This window comes from Lissotriton helveticus, chromosome 12 (genome assembly GCF_964261635.1).
Source record: "Lissotriton helveticus chromosome 12, aLisHel1.1, whole genome shotgun sequence".
Classification (NCBI taxonomy): domain Eukaryota; kingdom Metazoa; phylum Chordata; class Amphibia; order Caudata; family Salamandridae; genus Lissotriton; species Lissotriton helveticus.
The window spans coordinates 676,470,394-676,491,657 of record NC_136073.1 but is presented as its reverse complement, the minus strand read 5'-3'; the positions used below and the strand labels follow the sequence as shown (position 1 = coordinate 676,491,657).

General features: G+C 49.4%; 1 protein-coding gene across 1 annotated transcript in view; it reads right to left on the bottom strand.

Moving 5' to 3' along the window:
- Window positions 1-21,264, bottom strand: part of RANBP10 (RAN binding protein 10) — a 542,287-nt gene that overhangs the window by 425,654 nt on the left and 95,369 nt on the right. The window contains exon 2 of the mRNA XM_078669990.1: window positions 16,177-16,288. Within this exon, the coding sequence (XP_078526116.1) occupies window positions 16,177-16,288 (112 nt within the window). The remainder of the gene's footprint in view (window positions 1-16,176; window positions 16,289-21,264) is intronic.

Here is a 21,264-nt window from a genome sequence, read left to right as displayed (position 1 = left end):
TGCAATATAACCAAGACTGAGATACTCTTGCTGTAAGGTTTAAGATCACAAAAAATGTACTTTAACTACTAACCTGGGTACACAGTCAACAACCATGATTTTTTTTAAACTAGAGCACTTCTTCATGTTGAAATCTCATTCAAACCCAAGGTTGATGTTGTGGATGATGGCATCAACTAGCAACTGCCCTTTCTTCAGAAAACCCTGGTCTATCATGTGGAATTAACAAGAGCTCTTGTGACGCCTCAATTAAATTAAAGTTACCGCTGGCCAAAAATTAATCAACAGAATGTAAAAATTATATAACAAGGCAGCTAAACTGTAGCTGAACATCAGAAAATGCGACCACCCAATGCAAGCCTTAAAGAGCTTCACTTGTTGTCGAGAAACAAATTCTGTACACTCTACAGGAAGCCTACCTGAGCAAAGATACACTGTACAAGCAAAAAACTGCCACAACGGTATAAGCAAAACTTTAAAGCCTGGATATTTAAGCGATTTTTGCCTGTTCGCAGATCTCTTTGAATCAAAGGACAAAATCTTTAAGGACCCAATCCCTATTAAACCAGTAAGAGCTCATATGTAACAGCAAGGTGATGCACAACACCTTATAAAAAACGGAAATAAATAAGCACACAGCTGTTCATACTCTTAGCATATAGTAGTAGTTGATCCACATTGGCGTCAACTTCTAAGAGATAGATTGGCAGACGTAAACCAAACACTAAGTACATGCAAAGAAGCACATAATTATGGATCCTAGATCAGACAAATTTAAACCAAAACACATGGGCTGAAAATGGAGAAGCCAGCATCAACGAACCAAGCTGGTGGCTTATACATGCACTTCAATAAACAATGTTCAAAGAAATCCCACTCCTCCCTCTAAACCTTTACTTATACCAAGACACTGGCTATGATTATACAAAATGCTCTTGATTTCTTCCAGGTGCTATTGTCAAGACATTGCACACCCTCTGGTTCAAGAAATGAAACATCAAATGAAGATTTGTCAACTTTCTTACAACTTCGTCATAAACGGACACATTGTGTGTGCAAAAACAATGTGAAGGGACGCAACTTCAGCAATAAAAATTTTCTTATACCAGTTTAATTTTAGTATTGGGTCATCCTCTTCAGGTATTGCAAAGATAGCCAGCAATACGGAGGCTTTCCTCCTCAGCACATATGTTATACAAAAATAAAAAATAAAAGAGAAGGGCGGCTGGAAAAAAAACATTTCCCTTCAACACAACTCATTCAAAAAAACAAAACCTAAATGCAGGTGACACTGTAAACCAGGAAGGTTTTAAGTCTTTTCTGGTTACTGCTGTAATAAATATCCCCAAACAGGAAAGGTTGCATGGTTGCTTCTCTTTTCACAAAGTCTTCACAAATGAAAATGTCAAATTCAATCCTTATTACTCATCAGAAAGAGTCAACAGTAAATGGGACCAATTAAATGCCAACTTCATTACTCCTCACAGAGTTAGTAATTGAAAGGTATCCGTGCAATCTAGGTCACTTAAAAGTAGGCTAACTGGCATAAACACATCACCCGTCATCATCATCATATTGACATCATAATATCTAAGGAAACAGTTTAGATTCAGCTAACGACTGTAAAGCATAAGGGCAAGCTGTAGAACAAGAACTTTCAGTCACCCTACTGGCATCCGCAGTGTCTGTACGGGAGAAGTGGATGACATGCCTCGGTCACTGAAATCATAGCAGTCACTGAGCTCTCAGGTTAATGCACGAGTATAGCATCCACTCCAGGTACTTCTCTACACCCTGGTCACCCCAGTTAAACAACCTGTTTCCACAGCTGAAACTAACAATAAAAATCAGTGCGCCAAACAGGTCTCTGATCAGGAGGTTATCCCCCCGAACTCAACAAAATCTTTCTGCCTCTTCTACATCCACAGGTCCCTCAAATCATCCAGGGTCCCAATCTGGTATTCAAGTATCAAATGTGTCGAACACCTGGGATATTCTCTTAAATACAATGCAACGAACCGTCAACACTCTCCACTATCAGTCTCACAAAATGGACCTACAGCTGACCTTACTCGATACCTTGGCCCTTTTTGTGGGGCGAATCAATGAGAAACTTGGCCAACTAAACTTGTTAATCGGCAGAGCTCAGCAGGAAGCAAAGTTGATCTGTAGTTGTGGCCCAATCATTGACAAAATATCGTCACTCCCGGGAATAGTATCCACTTTGATAGAAGGCCTGCCAAAAGGGACTCACAAAAGGGACTCTTACATCAATCCTTGCATAACAGCTAGTCTCGAACTCTCAAAAGGAGATCCTACCACAGCGAACATCAGGTAAAATAGTACTGGCCCCTCTAGTGGGCCATTCGCCAAAATGCTCCCCTTCACCTCCCAAGGATCAAAATCCAATCCAGAACGCCAAGCATCGCGGTCAACAAAGAAGGAAAGGTTGCATCAAAATATCAATCTCAAAACCTTCAGAGGTTTATCCCCTGTTTAGGATCGAAACCAGACAGCAGTCACAAGAACCAGGACCCACTACAGCAATTCACACAGGCACAGAACAAACTTCCACTGTGTCCAGTGAACCCATATATGGGGGGAATGTGGCAGCAACCACAGAGGTTCCAATACTGGAGGCTGACAGGGCCCAGTCCAGCAGCCAAACTGGCACCCTAAACACTACGGACCATAGTGGAACTAGTAAGGGGAAGGACGCCAGCCCCCTCATACAACCATTGTTAATTGAGTCAAGGCAGGCACCACCAACGCATGGCTCCAACTTGGTACCGGATTCTACGACTACCCTTCACTGACCTCGACCACTGGCCGAAGAACCGAAGACAACAGGACTCTCGGGCTTTCAAGTCCAACTATATCCCTCCACAGCTGGTGATTCCACAGGTCCCTCAGCTTTCGAGCCTCGAAAATTTCCCACTCATGATTCCTCCAATGGAACCCCACAACAGTCCATCACTAATAGAGGAATCCAACTGGGGGGCAAGTACCCAACAGTTCAGCCGGTAGAATAAACCAGGAACTCCACCATTATTCTTTTTACCCCAGAATATGAATCAAAGGGTCCACTTGACATCTTGAACAGAGGTAACCTACTTCGACTCCTCGGCACTATACCAACCTTACACGGTCTATGCTCAGCTGACCTTCCAGTAGAATTCATAAAAATCGACAAAACACAGGATTTGGAAGCTACAAACGCAATCTGGAAGTCGACCGAAATTGCAAACAAAATCCTGGAGGAGCAAACCACCCTCAAAGCATGGGGGATCCAATCTGCCCTACACCACAACACAGGATATCCGTTCCCCCTGCTCGAGAGACCACGGTACGGACCAACTGAGAAATCCTCCAAGACCACGTCAGTGCTCAGGGGTGCCCTGTGTCGATCACCATCAAAAACTCAGGCAACGAACACTCAAAAGAGTATAACAGCTTTTAATTCATACAACCCAGACGATCTTCGGCCATTTAGAACAATGAACACGCAATTTACCCACAATGACAGGGCAACCAAAAAGGGGTGGGTTCGAACTGGGATACTCCGCTACTGAAATTGTGCTCATGGAACCTAAACGGGCACAATAATAAGGCAGCAGACACCGAATTCCTTCAATACGTAAAATCTTTTGACATTATCTTATTTCAGGAAACATGCCTGGAGGAGCCTGTTCACATAGAAGGCTATACCTGCTACCACTCTACAGCCATAAGGAAAAGCAAATTTGGCCGGCTAGCGGGTGGTTTAGCTACCTACATTAAAATCACAAAAATTCACAGCGCGCAGGAATTAACCTCCCACTCTCCGGCCATAAACACTGTTCAGATTAAACTAAATCTTAGTGGGAAAAAAGTAGAGCTTCTGCTGACTAACATCGACATCAATCCAAAAAAGAAGAAACAGGAGTCGAAATCTCCAATGGACCATCTACATCAACTAATGACTATGTACACTCCCTCCAATTTCATTCTGTCAGGGGACTTCAACCAATATATTCTAGGCTCCTCCACAAACAAGTACACACAGGCCCAGTCTTACTATTGGAATGTTCCAACCCAATCCTTTAGTGGCCAGAGAAAAACTCCTAATCTGGGGAAAGAGCTGTTAGAAGACATGGAGCACATCGGCCTGAGGGTTTTAAATGGAAGATTTGCTGATGATTCACCATCTGTTGCTTCATTCCACTCAGGCAATGCAACCTCCATAATAGATTACACGCTAGTGTCCCTTCCATTTTTTCATCACATACTAGGCTTTAGCCTAGGAGACAAGGGGGATAGTGACCATCGTCCCCAGGAAGTTTTCATTCTTGCCTCTCCGGATTTAACTTTCCTCAATCCAACAGGATCACATGCCTGTGCACCATAAATCTCAAAAGAATTAAATCTTCTGTCCCAAATACCAGGGAGGTACTTCTAGCAGCAAAACTACAACTAAACAGCTTAAACTATCCCATGGGTAATCCAATTACTCTATGGAAAAACTTTACGGCCGAATTTGCAAATACATATTCAACTACAGTACGGCACCTCCCGTCTCTTGGCCTCACGGTCACAGGGAAGACTTCAAGCACCCAGAAATTGGCATTAAAAAATCACAAAAAGTGATAAACAAATCCCTAAGGTTACTGAGAATAAGCCCAGGGGGAAGCGGTCTTTTCCAACAGCTTCGCAAGCACCAGGCTGATCTTAAACAACTTAAGTGGGAGATCAAAAGATCAAACCAAGAAGATTTTTGGGCTAAACTTCATTACGGCTCTAAGGGAAACAACAGCGCACGATTCTGGTCCACACTGAACAAATTTTTAAATCCAAAACATGGTGGACTAACATCATATATAACTGATAATTCCTGGGAATCCTTTTTAGACACTCACTTCAACCAACAGGCTGTTGGAACAAACACGCTCCAGGACGTCCAGGAGGCCTATCCTTCACATACAGTAAAACCATATGAAAAAGCGGAAATTTAAATCAACGCGGTTACGATTAGGAACCTAATCTCCAAAGGAAGGAAAGACTGAGCTCCAGGGCCAAATGGAATTCCCCCAGCCCTCATAAAATCTGATCTGGAATACTGGGCAAAAACTCTGACTCCACTTTACATGTCGGTCAGCCATTCCAGGCGCCTCCCAGCATCATGGAAGGGCTCAATTATATCACCAAATGTATAAAAAGCAGGGGATAGAACCTTACCATAAAATTACCGCCTGATAGCCTTACTGGACATCGAGGCAAAATACTTTGCGGGGCTTCTACTGACACAGCTGCGCGAATGGGCAACCAAGTACAATATAATTCCACCCAGCCAAACTGGATTTTGCAGACACACTGGAACCACAACAAACCTCCTGGCAATATCATTACTTATAGACAAAGCAAAACTGACTAAACAAACCCTTCACTTTTGCTTTGTGGACTTCAAAGCGGCCTTCGACAACGTCAATCGAGCCAATCTTTGGAGAAAATTACCCCTTTGGGGGATTCCCGCTCCTCTTTTAAACCTCTTGATCGAACTGCACTCTAACACGTGGGTTCAGGTGAAGCTCGGGAATGGCAGCCATTTCTCGGGCGCATACCAACTACAAAAGGCCTCAAGCAGGGGTGCGTTTTAGCGCCAACCCTTTTCAATTTTTTTACAGACGATCTGCCACCTGCTCTAGAAGCCTGCAATGCGCATGCCCCCCCGACTAGTGGGTCAAGCCTTGCCTCGCATATCCTACGCAGACGATGTGGTCCTGGTTAGTCACACCAAAGTAGGACTACAACATCTCATCAACACACTGCATGGATATGCTGAAGAGAACCTACTCGAAGTAAATATTGACAAAACTAAAGTACTGTCAATAACTAGGAATAAAAAGTCCCACTCCTGGCTCCTTGGAACAAAGGTCATCGCGAACTGCTTTGAATACAAATATCTTGGCATTATAGTTGACAAAGGAGGCCACTTCTAAAACCACCTTGAGGCCACAAAGAGAAAAGGCATGCTGATTGCGACAACACTTAGACAACTTAAAACTAAGCTGACCGGTCCTACTCTCCTACCATTGCTTCGTGTTGCCCAAGTTAAAATAGTCATCCATTACCTATGGCAGCGAAGCATTAAGAGGCACAGATGCAATATTGCTGGACACAATCATTTCAAAAGGGTACAGACTCCTCTTAAATCTGCCACCTTATACTTCACAAGCCCAGATCCGGTTAGAATTTGGACTAACGAAACAACTTCTAGCAAGGAGAGGATCGTACATTAAGTGTTGGTACAAAATAAAGAATTCACCGGAGAACACACTAAACCACCAGCTCTGGCAAGACTTGTGTAGCTGCTCTAAAATGCCAGGGAAAAAGTACTTAGAGGAGGCCCTGGCTATTACAGGATTAAAAGAACTATGGGAAACCTTACTACCGCACGCACAATTTAAGCATATAGTAAATAAGAGCATAAAGGGACTCTTTCATAGGGGATAAAGCCACCTTTGCCCATAGGCGCCACGCCTGGATGATTCTGAGCACATATAAATCACCCGGGTTACAGGCTTACTTTGGATTGGGGTATTGCAGGAAATTAAAAGAAGCCTTCCTAAAACACAGGCTAGGAATCTTACCAGCCATACCCCATCTACAACCATGGCTGAGATGGAACTGTGGGACAACATGCAGGTTATGCGGTGCAGGGAAAGAAGTTATCGAACATTTGCTATGCTCCTGCTCGAAGTTAAAAGAGGAAAGAGTGGCCAAGATGGCGACCGGGACGGAGGTGTATTACGGAGCTCCTCGCCCCAATCCCCTGTAACCCCCACAATAGCCCCTAAAAATAGCCAAATTGACCACCTCGCGCACTGCACGACACGGAGCGGACTCGTAGCCCCGGTGTGCGGACTGGCGGAGGTGAAATCGCCCTAGCCCGCCACCGCCGACTAGGGCGGGAAGGAGCCGAAGAAAGGGCCTAGCACTGATCGGGCTTGCCGCAGTCCAGAGGCCGACAGGCTCGCACGACAGGGACCCTACTGCCGACCGGGGTCGACCCCCGGCATCGGACCTGCCCCCCCCCCCCCCCCGAGACACGGGGTGCCACCTGGAGGGGGCCGGCGCCTCGCGGCTGGGGTGCATCGCGGCCCGGGCAGTCCCCAAATCTGGCCCCCGGCTTCGGCCTATACGGACTCCGGAGCCGACGGTGAGGAGTCACAGAGGCCCCGGACTGATCTACTCACACTGCCGGAGCGGGGACACATCTAAAGCCAGCTCGGGGCTGCCGCCCTCTTTGGCAACACGGCAGATTCGCGGACATTGAGACCAACACTCACGTGCCTGAGGCGGACTGCGGCCCGGGTGCATTGTACGCCAGACCCCGGCTTGGGCCTACACTGCGGAAGGGGCCGACCGGCGAACCAGCACGGGCGGAATGCTGGACACGACGGGGGTGGGTCCTCGCTGCCCCTTCTTTCGGGAGGACCCCCAGCACTGCACGACGACCCGCATCAAGACGCCTCATCGAGGCCCCGGCCTGGGCCTATGGGACGCAGCCACGAGCGGGAGAGAAGCCTAGGATAGGGGAATCCGCCTCGGTGTGGCTGCCAGGGGCCCGCCCCGAACTGAGGTGCCGGGGCTCCTGCCCGGCTGTATGGGACCCCTTGAGTGGAGCCTGCAACCTGCCTGGCAACGTGGACGATCTGCGGCACAGCGACATTGGAGGTGAGGAGTGGGGGAGCTCGGGGGGCCTGGTGATCGTGCCCCCGGCGGGAGGAGAGCTGGCGCCTGTCCACTGCTGGACCCCCTTCCGGGCCCACTAGGAATTGCTTAAGGAGACCGGGCGGGCGAGGGCTGGACCCGGGTAGCGCCTAAGGCATGTGCTGTGGGACCCCGTGGCCGACTCCGGCGGCGGTGCCTTGCCCTCGTCTACGCTGCTCCCTGACATTCGGAGGGCGCAAATCGAGCCTCCGGGGGGGGGGGGGCAGTGCAAAAACAACAATGATGGACAGAATGTGGATCAATGTCACACATTCACCCCAGTCAAAAGATCTGGGCCCAAATCCATCGTTTTTCCACTCCACACCACCCTGGGTTAGACAATGGCGATATGCAAATCAGCGCTGACCCTGTTGCCCCATGGGAACAGTCCAGTCCGAACTACAAAAGCCATGTCCTTCCCAGAATGGAAACAAGCATCCGAGGACCGGCCCGGTTTCAAGGTAAAACCTCTCCACACCACTGGAATCAAGCTAGCCGGGCTGAAGAGAGGTGTTACCTCGAAACCGGGCCGGTCCTCGGATGCTTGTTTCCGTTCTGGGAAAGACATGGCTTTTGTAGTTCGGACTGGACTGTTCCCATGGGGCACAGGGTCAGCGCTGATTTGCATATCGCCATTGTCTAACCCAGGGTGGTGTGGAGTGGAAAAACGATGGATTTGGGCCCAGATCTTTGGACTGGGGTGAATGTGTGACATTGATCCACATTCTGTCCATCATTGTTGTGTTTGCAGTTACCGCTCTAAGTGTACTGGGGATGCTCAGACGTGAGTCCCAGGCACTCCACACCACTGGAATCAAGCTAGCCGGGCTGAAGAGAGGTGTTACCTCGAAACCGGGCCGGTCCTCGGATGCTTGTTTCCGTTCTGGGAAAGACATGGCTTTTGTAGTTCGGACTGGACTGTTCCCATGGGGCACAGGGTCAGCGCTGATTTGCATATCGCCATTGTCTAACCCAGGGTGGTGTGGAGTGGAAAAACGATGGATTTGGGCCCAGATCTTTGGACTGGGGTGAATGTGTGACATTGATCCACATTCTGTCCATCATTGTTGTGTTTGCAGTTACCGCTCTAAGTGTACTGGGGATGCTCAGACGTGAGTCCCAGGCACACCACACCACTGGAATCAAGCTAGCCGGGCTGAAGAGAGGTGTTACCTCGAAACCGGGCCGGTCCTCGGATGCTTGTTTCCGTTCTGGGAAAGACATGGCTTTTGTAGTTCGGACTGGACTGTTCCCATGGGGCACAGGGTCAGCGCTGATTTGCATATCGCCATTGTCTAACCCAGGGTGGTGTGTAGTGGAAAAACGATGGATTTGGGCCCAGATCTTTGGACTGGGGTGAATGTGTGACATTGATCCACATTCTGTCCATCATTGTTGTGTTTGCAGTTACCGCTCTAAGTGTACTGGGGATGCTCAGACGTGAGTCCCAGGCACTCCACACCACTGGAATCAAGCTAGCCGGGCTGAAGAGAGGTGTTACCTCGAAACCGGGCCGGTCCTCGGATGCTTGTTTCCGTTCTGGGAAAGACATGGCTTTTGTAGTTCGGACTGGACTGTTCCCATGGGGCACAGGGTCAGCGCTGATTTGCATATCGCCATTGTCTAACCCAGGGTGGTGTGGAGTGGAAAAACGATGGATTTGGGCCCAGATCTTTGGACTGGGGTGAATGTGTGACATTGATCCACATTCTGTCCATCATTGTTGTGTTTGCAGTTTCCGGGGGGGGGGGCAGGACGCACTCAGAGCTCGCCTGCACCACGAAGCGTACTATCAGGGCGGACCAGACACTGTGACTACCTTGGGGGACCCCGTGGGTCGGGATCTTGAGGCCCAAATCTGATAACGCACTCCTACTCCACTGGGAACAAAGCTGGTCCTCATCTCACACCACAATGTCCAATACCAATCGCAGAGGGTGTCGACCGATTAATGAACTACTCACGAAAACATCCTCTAAACCCGAGAAATCCCATACACCCACATCACCATCGGCCTCGGCGGCCGCCCCAACCAAGGATGCTGAAGACACCCCTATCACGAAGTCGTTTCTGGAAACCCTTTTCAATACGCTACGTGAAGACTTCCAGACTCTGAAACAGGAACTGGTGAGTGAACAGAGGGAACTGCGCCGGGATCTGGACGGACTGGGGGACCTTGAAAACCGTTCTCGACAGAACAATATACGGGTTAGGGGAGTGCCATCTAAAGCGGAGGGGAACAGTGTCACGGAATATCTCCAAGACCTCTTCCGAGAGATCCTCAACGAACCTGCTGACTTTCCCATTCGCATTGACCGAGCGCACCGAGTGGGACTGCCCCGCAGGGCTCCCGCCCCCCCCCCGGACATCTTGGCGTTCCTCCCGGACTTTCCCCTGAAAGAGAGGATACTGAGGGAAGCACGTCGGGCACAACCCATCCGCTTCCGAGACTGCCCTATTGGGCTCTTCCAAGATCTCTCAGCTATCACTCTTCAGAAGCGCAAGGACTTCAAGGTGGCCACCATGTTCCTAAAGGACAAAGGGGTGCCCTACTCCTGGGGTCACCCGTTTCGCCTGATCTTCAAGTGGGAAGGTACCCTACATCAACTCCGCTCGCTTCAAGACGCATGTGCCCTGCTAGGCCTTGAGCTACCAGACGACACATTGGACGGGGACTCCACTCCGGGGTCTTCCCAGGCTAATCAGACACAACCCTCTGGAAATGGCTGGCACCAAGTACGGAGACGCCGCACACCTAAAAATCGCCTCCACCCGGATCCGGGGACGATTGCCAAAGACAGAGCCGCTGCCATCGAAGAAGTCGTTGAAGATACCGCCACTAAATCCTAAGCTTGTCTCGGACAGGGAGCCATACTTGACGCACTCTTTCTGAGTGGGGGGAGGGAGAGAGGGGCGGGGGGCCACACGGGTCGCCGCTGCCACAGTCTCCCTTACTTTTTCAACCTACGGGCCTGAATTGACTCTGGATAGGCCTGGGACTATGACTTTGAGTTGAGAGCCACAAGTTGGGGTTAGGGTGGGAAAGGGAGGGAAGTGTTGTTGGGTGGGAGGAACGGGGACTGCTCTGGGTTGGCGGGAGGACAGACAGTGTACCGCCCGGGGTGTTGTTCCGGATTGGGATGGGGATCAGTTTTGCGGGGGGGACAGGGGTGGGACCGAGGGAGGGGACCAGTATGCCAAGGGACAGCGACAGGTTTCATGTACTGACCAATGTTCACTGCACACGTTGATGGGTGTGTTGCCACGCTGTGCCGACCCCGTGCCACTCCAAGATGTCTGATACACTTAAGGTACTGTCTCTCAATGTAAAAGGCCTCAACAATCCAATTAAAAGAAGAGCTGTAATTTCGTATCTGGAACACTCGGGGGCAGATATCTGCCTACTGCAGGAGACTCTCCTCTTACCCAAGGACTGGCACAGGATGCGCTCCAGAGCCTTCCCTCACCAATTTTTTTCATCACTCCCAACTAAAAAAGCGGGAGTGGCCAAGCTCGTGTCCCGACGCTTTCGGGGCCGCGTGGGGTCAAGGTGGGAGAAATTAAGGGCCGCCTCCTGGCATACACCCTTCTTATAGGGAATAGTACAATGACGGTCGGCCCCATTTACGCCCCGAACACTGGCCTAGAAACTTTTCTTAAGAACGCCCTTTCAGAAGCACTACAACCCCCTAACGCCCACCTGCTCATTGGGGGGGACCTCAACCTAGTTATGGACACGAACAAAGATAGGTCCGGACATCGGTATGGGGAGGCGGGAGCACTATCTGAAGCGGGTGGGTTGTGGCTAAGGGAAAGGGGCCTGTTAGACCTTTGGAGGGCAATGCACCCCAACACGGTACATTTCACATTCTACTCACATGTACACCACACATACGCGCGCTTGGATCATTTCCTAGGCTCCTCAGAATTAACGACCCGCGTCACCGATATCTCCATTGTCCCAGCGGCCCTCTCTGACCATAACGCGGTAGAAGTGATACTTACCGTGCCCAAAACCACGCGCACCCCGGGCTCATGGCGGCTTAACGAGACCCTTTTGCAAAGACCGGCTGTCACCACACAGATCCATAAATGCATTTCAGACTACCTCGCCACTAATGATGACTCCGTAACCTCAATATTGGCCCTCTGGGGTGCCCTGAAGGCTGTGGTTAGGGGGGAACTGATTGCAATAGCAGCTGCAGACGCCAAAATTCGAAAAGAAAAAAGAGACGATCTCACAACACAGGTGAAAGGGTTCACAGCCGCACTGGCGCTCCAAGAATATGGCGACAGTTGAAGGCCGCTAGGGCCCAACTAGCCAGCCTTGATACTGACAGAGCAGAGTTTGCCGCCCTTAGACTCCGCCATTCTTACTACGTAGGAGGCAACCGCACCGGGCGCCTTCTAGCTAGTGCCCTAAAAGCCAAGACCCAGCGCACCAAAATCACCACCCTCCTGGACGACTCCGGGGAGACCCTCACCGAAGAGGCGCAGGTCGCGGACGCCTTCCGCTCGTTTTATGCTTCCCTATATAGCGAAGACACAGTGTCGCCCGCCGACATAGACGCATACTTGCAATCGGCGGATATCACACCGCTGTCCAGAACGAACGCGGAGGCCCTAGACGCTCCTATTCGCCTGGACGAAGTCCTAGCCGCTATCTCCCGCCTGCGCCTGCTCAAATCACCGGGTCCTGATGGCTTTTCCTCAGGCTTCTATAAACTCTTCGGCCAACTCTTAGCACCGGTGCTCACGAGATTATTTAACTCGTTCGAGGGCCCGAGCTCCATACCCCCAGATATGCTTACGGCAGAGATAGTGGTACTGCCCAAACCGGGCAAAAGCCCAACACACTGCTCAGCGTTCCATCCCATCTCGTTACTTAATCTGGACTTAAAACTGTTCACAGGGATACTAGCAGCCCGTCTAGGCCCCTGTCTTCCGGGAATCCTCAAACCAGATAATTCGGGCTTTGTTCCGAATCGCCAATGCAGCGATAATACTAAACGGCTCCTGCACCTTGTGGATAAGGCCCACTTCCAAAACTCGGACTCAGCGCTGCTGGCTATAGACGCAGAGAAAGCGTTTGACCGAGTCGATTGGACCTACTTGCAAAAGGTCCTACAACGATACCAACTGGGCAACCGCTTTCAAACCTGGATAGCGAGCTGTTACTACCACCCTCAATCTAGGGTTCGCTTGGGTAGTCTTACGTCAGACCCCTTCGAGATACAACGAGGTACGCGTCAGGGGTGCCCTCTCTCACCGCTCCTATTCGCCCTCTACGTGGAGCCGCTGGCGCAGAAACTCAGAGATAATCCTCGTATCCGTGGTATTACTTTCGGCCATGAACCTCACATGGTGGGACTGTATGCCGATGACATCATTGCTGCCCTTGACAAACCATCCTGCTCTATACCTGCCTTCCTGGAGGAACTGGAGAGTTTTGGGGCAGTGTCTGGCTTCAAAACCAACCGGGGGAAATCCTTGATTCTGCCCCTGGGCAGAAATGCCCACCCTCACACGCCGGCACCTGACTTCGGGTGCGATTTACACGCGTCTGCACAGCTCCCATATTTGGGATTCAATCTCACCTCCACCACCGATGCGACAGCGTCCCTTAACTATAAAACACTCACCCCCCAGATCCGAGCCGATCTTGCACGCTGGTCGAAACAACCCCTCTCCTTGCTGGGCCGCATAGCAGCAGTGAAAATGTCAGCCTTACCTAAGATTCTGTATATCTTCCAGACTCTCCCGATCCCGCCGCCGCCTGGTGTATTGCCGGACTTACAAGCCGCCCTCCACCAGTTCATCTGGGACAAGAAACGTGCGGGCCTGCATAAACAAATAGCGCACAGAGCGGTAGACGAGGGTGGTCTCGGAGTCCCCAACCTCCTGCAATATTTCCAGGCCTCACAACTCAGCTATTTGGTGGAATGGTATAGGCCAGAATCAGAGAAGAGGTGGTTGTTCCAGGACAGGGCGATGGCCCAAACGTCACTATGGAAGATACCATTCCTCGCTCGCCAACACAGACCACGATATCTTCTGCAGTCCCCCATCATGCGCACCATCATGAAAGCTTGGGACACGGTGGCGGTCAAGAGAGGCTTAACAACTTTTCCCTCCCCACTCACTCCGCTCCTAGAAAATCCGGAATTCCCACCGGGCAACGACCCTCGTGCCTTTCCACAATGGCGTGGGACGGACTGCCGTTCCGCTGGCCATTTCTTTGACTTGGAGGGCTTTCTCCCTCTCAACGACATTGTACAGGACTATGGGGTGACCAAGCCTCACCTGTTCCAGTACTTCCAACTCCGCCACTGGCTTTCGAGTCCGGACTGCGCTCCCCTAGTAAGTCGGCAGCTGACGCCGTTCGAGAAGTGGCTGATCACGAAAGATTCGGATCGGCACCTTATCTCGGACCTTTACAAGATGCTATCACCCGCGGTCGGCCCAGGCAAAACGGCGGGGCAGAAGCGCTGGGAGTCGGAACTTGGCAGGGCATTGTCACCCAAGGAATGGGGGTTTATATACTACAGAGCGGCACACACCACTCTTAATACTACTGCCAGAGAAGCGGCGGTGAAATTGGCCATATACTGGCACCTTACCCCGGTCAGACTCAATCGAGGCAACCCACTTCGAAGCGCATTGTGTTGGAGGGGATGCGGCGAGAGGGGCACTTTGACCCACCTTCTATGGGATTGCCGCGCAATCCGAGATTATTGGAAGGCGGTCCTAGATGATATTGACTCCACCTTTCAGACTGAAATTCCACGCTTACCCGCGTATGCCATTTTAGGACTACCCAATGCGCTTACATTTCCCTTGAGATCCCCGCGCGGCAAACAGATGGGCATCGCCATGCAAGCAGCGTCACAACATATCCTGTCACTCTGGGGATCGCCCACCACCCCTACCCACACTGGATGGCTGCATAAACTATGGTTCACGCTAGGCATGGAACGTATCCAGGCCACACTGACACACACCACAGACTCTTTCCAGAAAACCTGGCAGCCGCTTTTATCCCTTCTGTCCAAAGAATTTCATGAAATCACCTGCCCAAAATATCTTCGCATCCTACGGCTCACAGGGCCACCACAGGATCCCCCATGAGCTTGAATACCCTGCAGCATACAGCCCTAACCGCGTCATTCCACAGGTCCCAAGTAGAAAGCATACTGGTCGGGGTGGAGGGAGGGAAGGGATGTTGGGGAGGGGGGTTTGGTTCTTTTTGTTTTGGTCGGTTGACCTTTTTACACGGCGCCTCAGTTACAGCACTGGGTCTACATATCTATGTTGGCATATTGCTTTTGCTTCCTTGATGACGTTTAGAGAAGACGTGCCTGTCTGTCTCGCTCGCTATATATGCCTGCTTCTGGATTGCTGTATTGAAATGCCCTCTTGAAACCAATAAAACAAATTTGAAATTAAAAGAGGAAAGAGTAGCTCTCCTAAAAACAACTTTTAATGAACGCAGAATACGCACACGGAGACAAGCAGTCCTCGCATGCTTCGATCCAAGACTTCCGCTACTAAATGGGAAGTTGGTAAAATTCTTGAAATTTGTGGTGCTCAAACTAACAAACCAAGATGTCGGTGGCTCAGACAAAAAACAATGAATCATGGACACTCCTCAAACCCTCATTTTATAACTACTGTATTTTCTAAAAAAATTAAGATCTCTCTTATGATTTTTACTGATGAAATGCGCATTCAAATGTATTTTTGTAATGGTTTTAATTAATCAGAAACAATACATTTTTACTTACTTACTAAAAGGGGATTTTTACTTTTATTGATCTATAAAATCAGGAAAAATTCCAGAATGCATCAATGTAAAGGAAAAGAGTGGGCATTGGCAACTTGAGAGCGTTGCAGTCAAATACCAAAAATAGGCAAATTAGACCGTGGCGTATCAGTGATGCGTGGGCTCTAGAGCAAACATGGAACATGGGATATAGCAATAAAGGGTAAGTGGCCCCTGAGACCTCTGCCCCGGCACCAGTGCACCTGCTTCACCATAGAGCTATACCCCAGAAATCAGATAGAAAGGGCCAGATTACAAGGCAGAATGGGGCCAGGCACAGCGTTAGCACTGGAGGCTGGAGTGAGGCGACTCTAGTTTAGATGCAAAGGATCAGCGATTACACGATGTTTCTTGGAAACAAAGAGACGCCGAGTGCCAGATTATGAAAGAGGGGGTAGCGCTGCCGAGCACGTGCCGCGCCGTTCCAGAGGTCAGGAGCCGGCTGCCACCTGTTAACACCGATATAGCCTCCAGCTCAACAGGGCTCGCGCGCCAACTCTGTGACCTCTGACCCTTTCTATGGAGCGAGCTCAAAGCGCTGGGTGGTGCTGCGCGCGTGTATTCCTCCGCGCCAAGTTCAGGTTCAAGTCTGAAGCGAAACTCACCCATCTCGGCCTTTGCTCACGATCTTCACCTCAAAATAGTAGACGCCACACGCTGCTGGAATGGGGTGCGTCGCCCTGACAGAGGCCGCGTCTTTGTGGTTTTTTCCATGACCTGGAAGTGAAAGAGGAAAGGGGTTAGTCATACACTGGAAGGTAACACAGTTCTCATCTCTTGCGCGGTAAGCATGCAGCCGGGCACATGACGGTATCACCCTACCCGCCACCCGCCCCCGAGGAACCCAAAACCTGACAAGAGGACACCGTGTGTTCTAGGAATTAATAACACCGGGAGTCGTTCAACTATGACCCCGTGACTGCCTGAGAGGTAGATGAAGCTCTCGCACACAAACTGGCAACTGCCGATCCCGTGCTTACAGGGCATACGAAATGGAATAGGCCTAAGGGCAAGTCATTACACAATCAGCATACCTGTTACGTAAATTAAGTCAAAAAGTACAAAAGGTACGAGAATCCAGCTTATATCATACTGCATTTTAAGAGGCCTAATAATCAGAAGCTTTTCGCATTTTTAAAAACCAACTCCGGTTCAAACATCTAATATAAGTCATGTAGCGCTTTTACACCAAAAATAGTTTTGAATAGATAGCTTGCCTTTGTTCCCACTGAACGAACTACAGGGTCACACACTGTAAACAAGTGATCGGCCATGAAATCCAACGTGGGGAAAACAGATACACTGTGCTCCTTGGGCAGACGATGCTGCAACCCAAGGCCAGCCAGGCAACATATGAAATCAGTCCCATGAACTAACAAGCACTCGGCATTAGAAAGACAATTCAGGAAAAAACAAAGGACTACAGGAGGAGAAATATGCAAACTTAGAGACGGAGAGAACAGTTAAAAACAGAATCTACAGCTTACACAAAGAATACAGAGGCGCCACTTGGATAATGTATTCAATTTCTTTGGCATGTGAGCCTGGATCGTGGACGAACAATGAGTAAATACATTTACACAAAGTATTTTGTGCACGAGCTCCTGAAATGTCAAGGCTGTTCCGGTTTAGTATCTGAATGCCAGAACCCCCGTGATTTTGGTAACTTTATAGCACAAACTGCATGTTTTCCCCCCAAAACCCCTTGTTTACCGTAGTCCAACCTGTAAACTACCAAGAAACGCCACAACACGGAGACGCCACTTCACATCATTCGCAGCACCCACCACCGCTGTATCCCGGACCACTTCACACCACTCTTCTATACCTCTCTAGACAATTCCGTCTAGGCGCTAAAAGAAGTAGGGCAGGCCACAAGTGGATGCCATGAAAGAATCTAGGCAGATTTGATACTGAGGTGGTTAGAGGGCGTGTGCAGCTTCATGCAAATTGCTTCTTATAGAGGACTGCATTTACTGTCAGCATAAGAATTTACAGATGGACATATATTATGTTACAGTTTCTGCCTGTAGTATGGCCAAGTAGAGTGCCTGGCGGTCCTGTTTCAAAGCAACGTCCTTGCTGTCCTGACGCCTCGCTACCCTGCTGGATCTCCGTGTGCTACAGCCTGCCCTCCCGCCTCCCGACTCCATTGACATCCAGGAGTAAAGAGGTGGCTGAGTGGAGCGTGGTCGAGTGGGTCTGGACTACAGTACCCAGAAGCCCAAGCGGCGCACGCCGCATCACCTGCGCGCCTGGAGGCGCTGAAATAGTGCATCACCCCGGTCGAGGGGGGGAACCTGTTTCAAAGCAACGTCCTTGCTGTCCTGACGCCTCGCTACCCTGCTGGATCTCCGTGTGCTACAGCCTGCCCTCCCGCCTCCCGCTGCCCGACTCCATTGACATCCAGGAGTAAAGAGGTGGCTGAGTGGAGCGTGGTCGAGTGGGTCTGGACTACAGTACCCAGAAGCCCAAGCGGCGCACGCCGCGTCACCTGCGCGCCTGGAGGCGCTGAAATAGTGCATCACCCCCGTCTCGCGGGACGCCGGGCGAAGCCCGGGCCAAGGGCGGGCCTGTTTTAGCCTGTTCTAGACTGTGAGAGACTGGACTGGGCCACCCCTCTTTGCCCCAACATCCAACTCCTTTTTGGGGTAAGGCGACATACTTCTACATTTCCTGCGGTCATTGTATAACTGGTCTATTATTGCTACATCTACTACCAGGGCTCCGTTGCCCAGAGTTGTCCGATTGTCATGTCGAAGCAAAAAACACCTGTTACCCCGGCCAACACAATGGACAATTACTTGGTCCAGGTAGTGGCCAAAATCAATAACGTCCGGAGGTCTTCTTTGGGACTTATGGACTCTCCACCCTGTGCCCAAATTAATTCATCAGGGGTATTCCACCCTGCCAGCGACGAAACAATCACCACAGACTTTGTCGAGGTCTCTAATGATTGCCCTACAATAAATGTGTCCACGGCATCTATCGACCAACAACCTGATTTTATTGCCAATTTACTCATTACAGAAGAGTTAAATAAATCCGATACAATTGTAGAGCTAGACTCAGAGAGCATTTCCCCTCCTACCCCTGTGCCCGCACCTAGAGTCAAAAGAGGGACCAACAAGGCTCCACCTAGAAGAGGTGGCCCTCGTTCTTGTAAGAATAAACCTGCAACTCCACCTAGAAGAACAAATAAAAGGGCGGAAGAAGGGATAAGGGAGGAAGAGAATGAAAGTATAGCCTGGGAGGATATGTTTTCAAATAAGCTCTTGGGTATACTGGAGTCCAAATTATCAGGACTAATGAAACCCCTTATATCAAAAATAGACCAACTAGCAAACAAAGTAAATACATTAGAGACCCTCTTGAGAAAAACCAATGAGGGGGTGGGGGAAATACCAAATTTAATAATACGTAAACTTGAAGATATAGAGGCTGCAGGGAAAACGCTGGGGGGGAACCCGAACGTAGGCCCACAAGTCTCACCTGACCAAACTCAGCAAGCCAGTTCTAGATCCGGTGATATTCCTGACATTGCTCCAATCTTAGATCTAGCGCAAACAATAGATAACACTACCTCTGAGATATCTAACCTAGAAACCGGCCCAGTTGAACTAATTGTTGAAGCTTCTCCCCTGATTCTAGTGCTTCCTAACATACCACCACTGAAAACAGGGCAGATTGAGTCTTTAGATTCCTTACGAAATAAGGCCCTGCAGTGGCTTAGTAACAACATGCATATATCTCCCTGGGGCAAGGAAAAGCTATCTGATGATTTGCTTACAGCAAGAAGGGTCAAGTGGATAGGCACTAAGACAAAGAAATTTAAAGGGGATTGTGTGGTTTTGAAATTTAAGGGCCCTGAAGTATTACCAGATGTCCTACGGAACATCTTCCCTCCACAACTTAGAACAGCAGACATAATACCACTGACATTGGACTTCTTCTATAGTAGAAGAGGCCTAGTAGCTAAACCTAGTATACTAAGAACAAAGTGGACAGTTGTGGGAAACAGAAGGGTCAGGAATGGCCCATTATGTGAGTGGGGGTTAAATCTGGAAAACCACTACTCTGCGCTATCTGATTTAAACGAGTGTGACTGACTCGTGGGCTCTCCTCCTGCCCCTCCCAAAATTCAGTTGCACCAGGGGCGCGATAGGACACTTACCCCACATGAGCGCTTACCAAAAATACTGACCCTGGTTTCCAGGGAATTCTACACTTCTGCCCCAGAGGATCAAAGCGTAGTTTTAGAGGGACAAAATAGAGTATTAGAGGTGACTGAGAAATTACCAACACTGAGTGGAGGTCTAACACCAAGTACAGAATTTGAAGAAGCAGTAAACACTCCTGATAATGACCAGCCATATCATCAATTGGACATCCTGCCCTTATCTCTTGTCTCTTGGAATATAGCTGGCATTACAAACAAGCTAAACATCCCAGATTGGGTCGATTTTATCGACCAGTATGATATTATCATGCTGCAGGAAACTTGGTCGCTTACCCCAATTTTCCGGCAAGGGTACCTGAACTTCTGTATCCCAGCTGTAAGAAATCGAGTAGGTCGACCCTCCGGGGGCCTGTTAATTTGGGTACGCCAAACATTGAACTGCATAGTTAAGCAAAGGTCTATACCCTCTAATGATATTCTAACTCTTGATATTACTTGGCAAAATGGCCAACAACTTGCCCTGTTTAATCTTTACTCCAGGGGAGTTGGTGGGGGTAAATTATCAGAGACTATAATGACTCTTGAGCATCACATTGAAATGCTACCAGTGCCACCTCATGTAATAATAGGCGGGGACTTTAACACCACCTTTGAACCTCTGGGTGAAGAGGATAGGATCCTGGCCGAAGATGAGGATGCCAAGTGGAGAATTCCTCAACTAGACGTTCCAGTCATTAGAAAATGGAGCACAGTAGCAATTCAACTAAAGAGCTTTTGTCTCTCAAGAGGACTTAGAGCAGTCAATGGACGGACACCCTCTGATGTAATGGGGAAAAATACATTTGACAATGGCCTAGCAGCCAGCAGAATAGATTACATACTACTGGATGTAAGGGCTTGGAACAAATTGGTAGATATGGAAGTGAAAGATAAAATGGAAAGTGACCACAATCCTTTGTGCCTGACACTCCATCCCTACCAAGAAGTGTTTAAATATCCAAGAGGAAATGAAATGGTAACGCAAGATCTTGTGAGTTCAAATAACCTTCGCCACTTGAAGTGGAGTATGCTCCTAGAAGACGCTACTAAACTAGAGGTCCTCGAGGAATTAGTGGTGGACGAAGTCTCCAAGATCAAGTCCCATTATGGGATGACTGACTTCATTGGTTACATGATGGAGGCCCATGAGAAACTATTCTCCAAAATTCAAAGTTTCTTTGTTAAAACGGTAGCCCCAAACAAAAAGAAAAAGGTCCATGAGAGTAAAGGGTGGTATGACAAAAGTTGCAGGATAGCACGGCAAAAACTTAGCCTGGAACTGAGAATAGGAAATGCATCAACAGTTAGGCTGGCGAGAAACCAGTATAGACAGACCCAAAAACTGGCAAAGAAGCGTTGGGATGAGGACTACTGGCGCGAACTTAAGGAGGCATGTGCCTCCAAGGATTCCAAGCGTTTCTGGGCTACAGTAAAATGGGAAAAGGGTGGCGTAGCCCTTCAGCCGATGAACTAC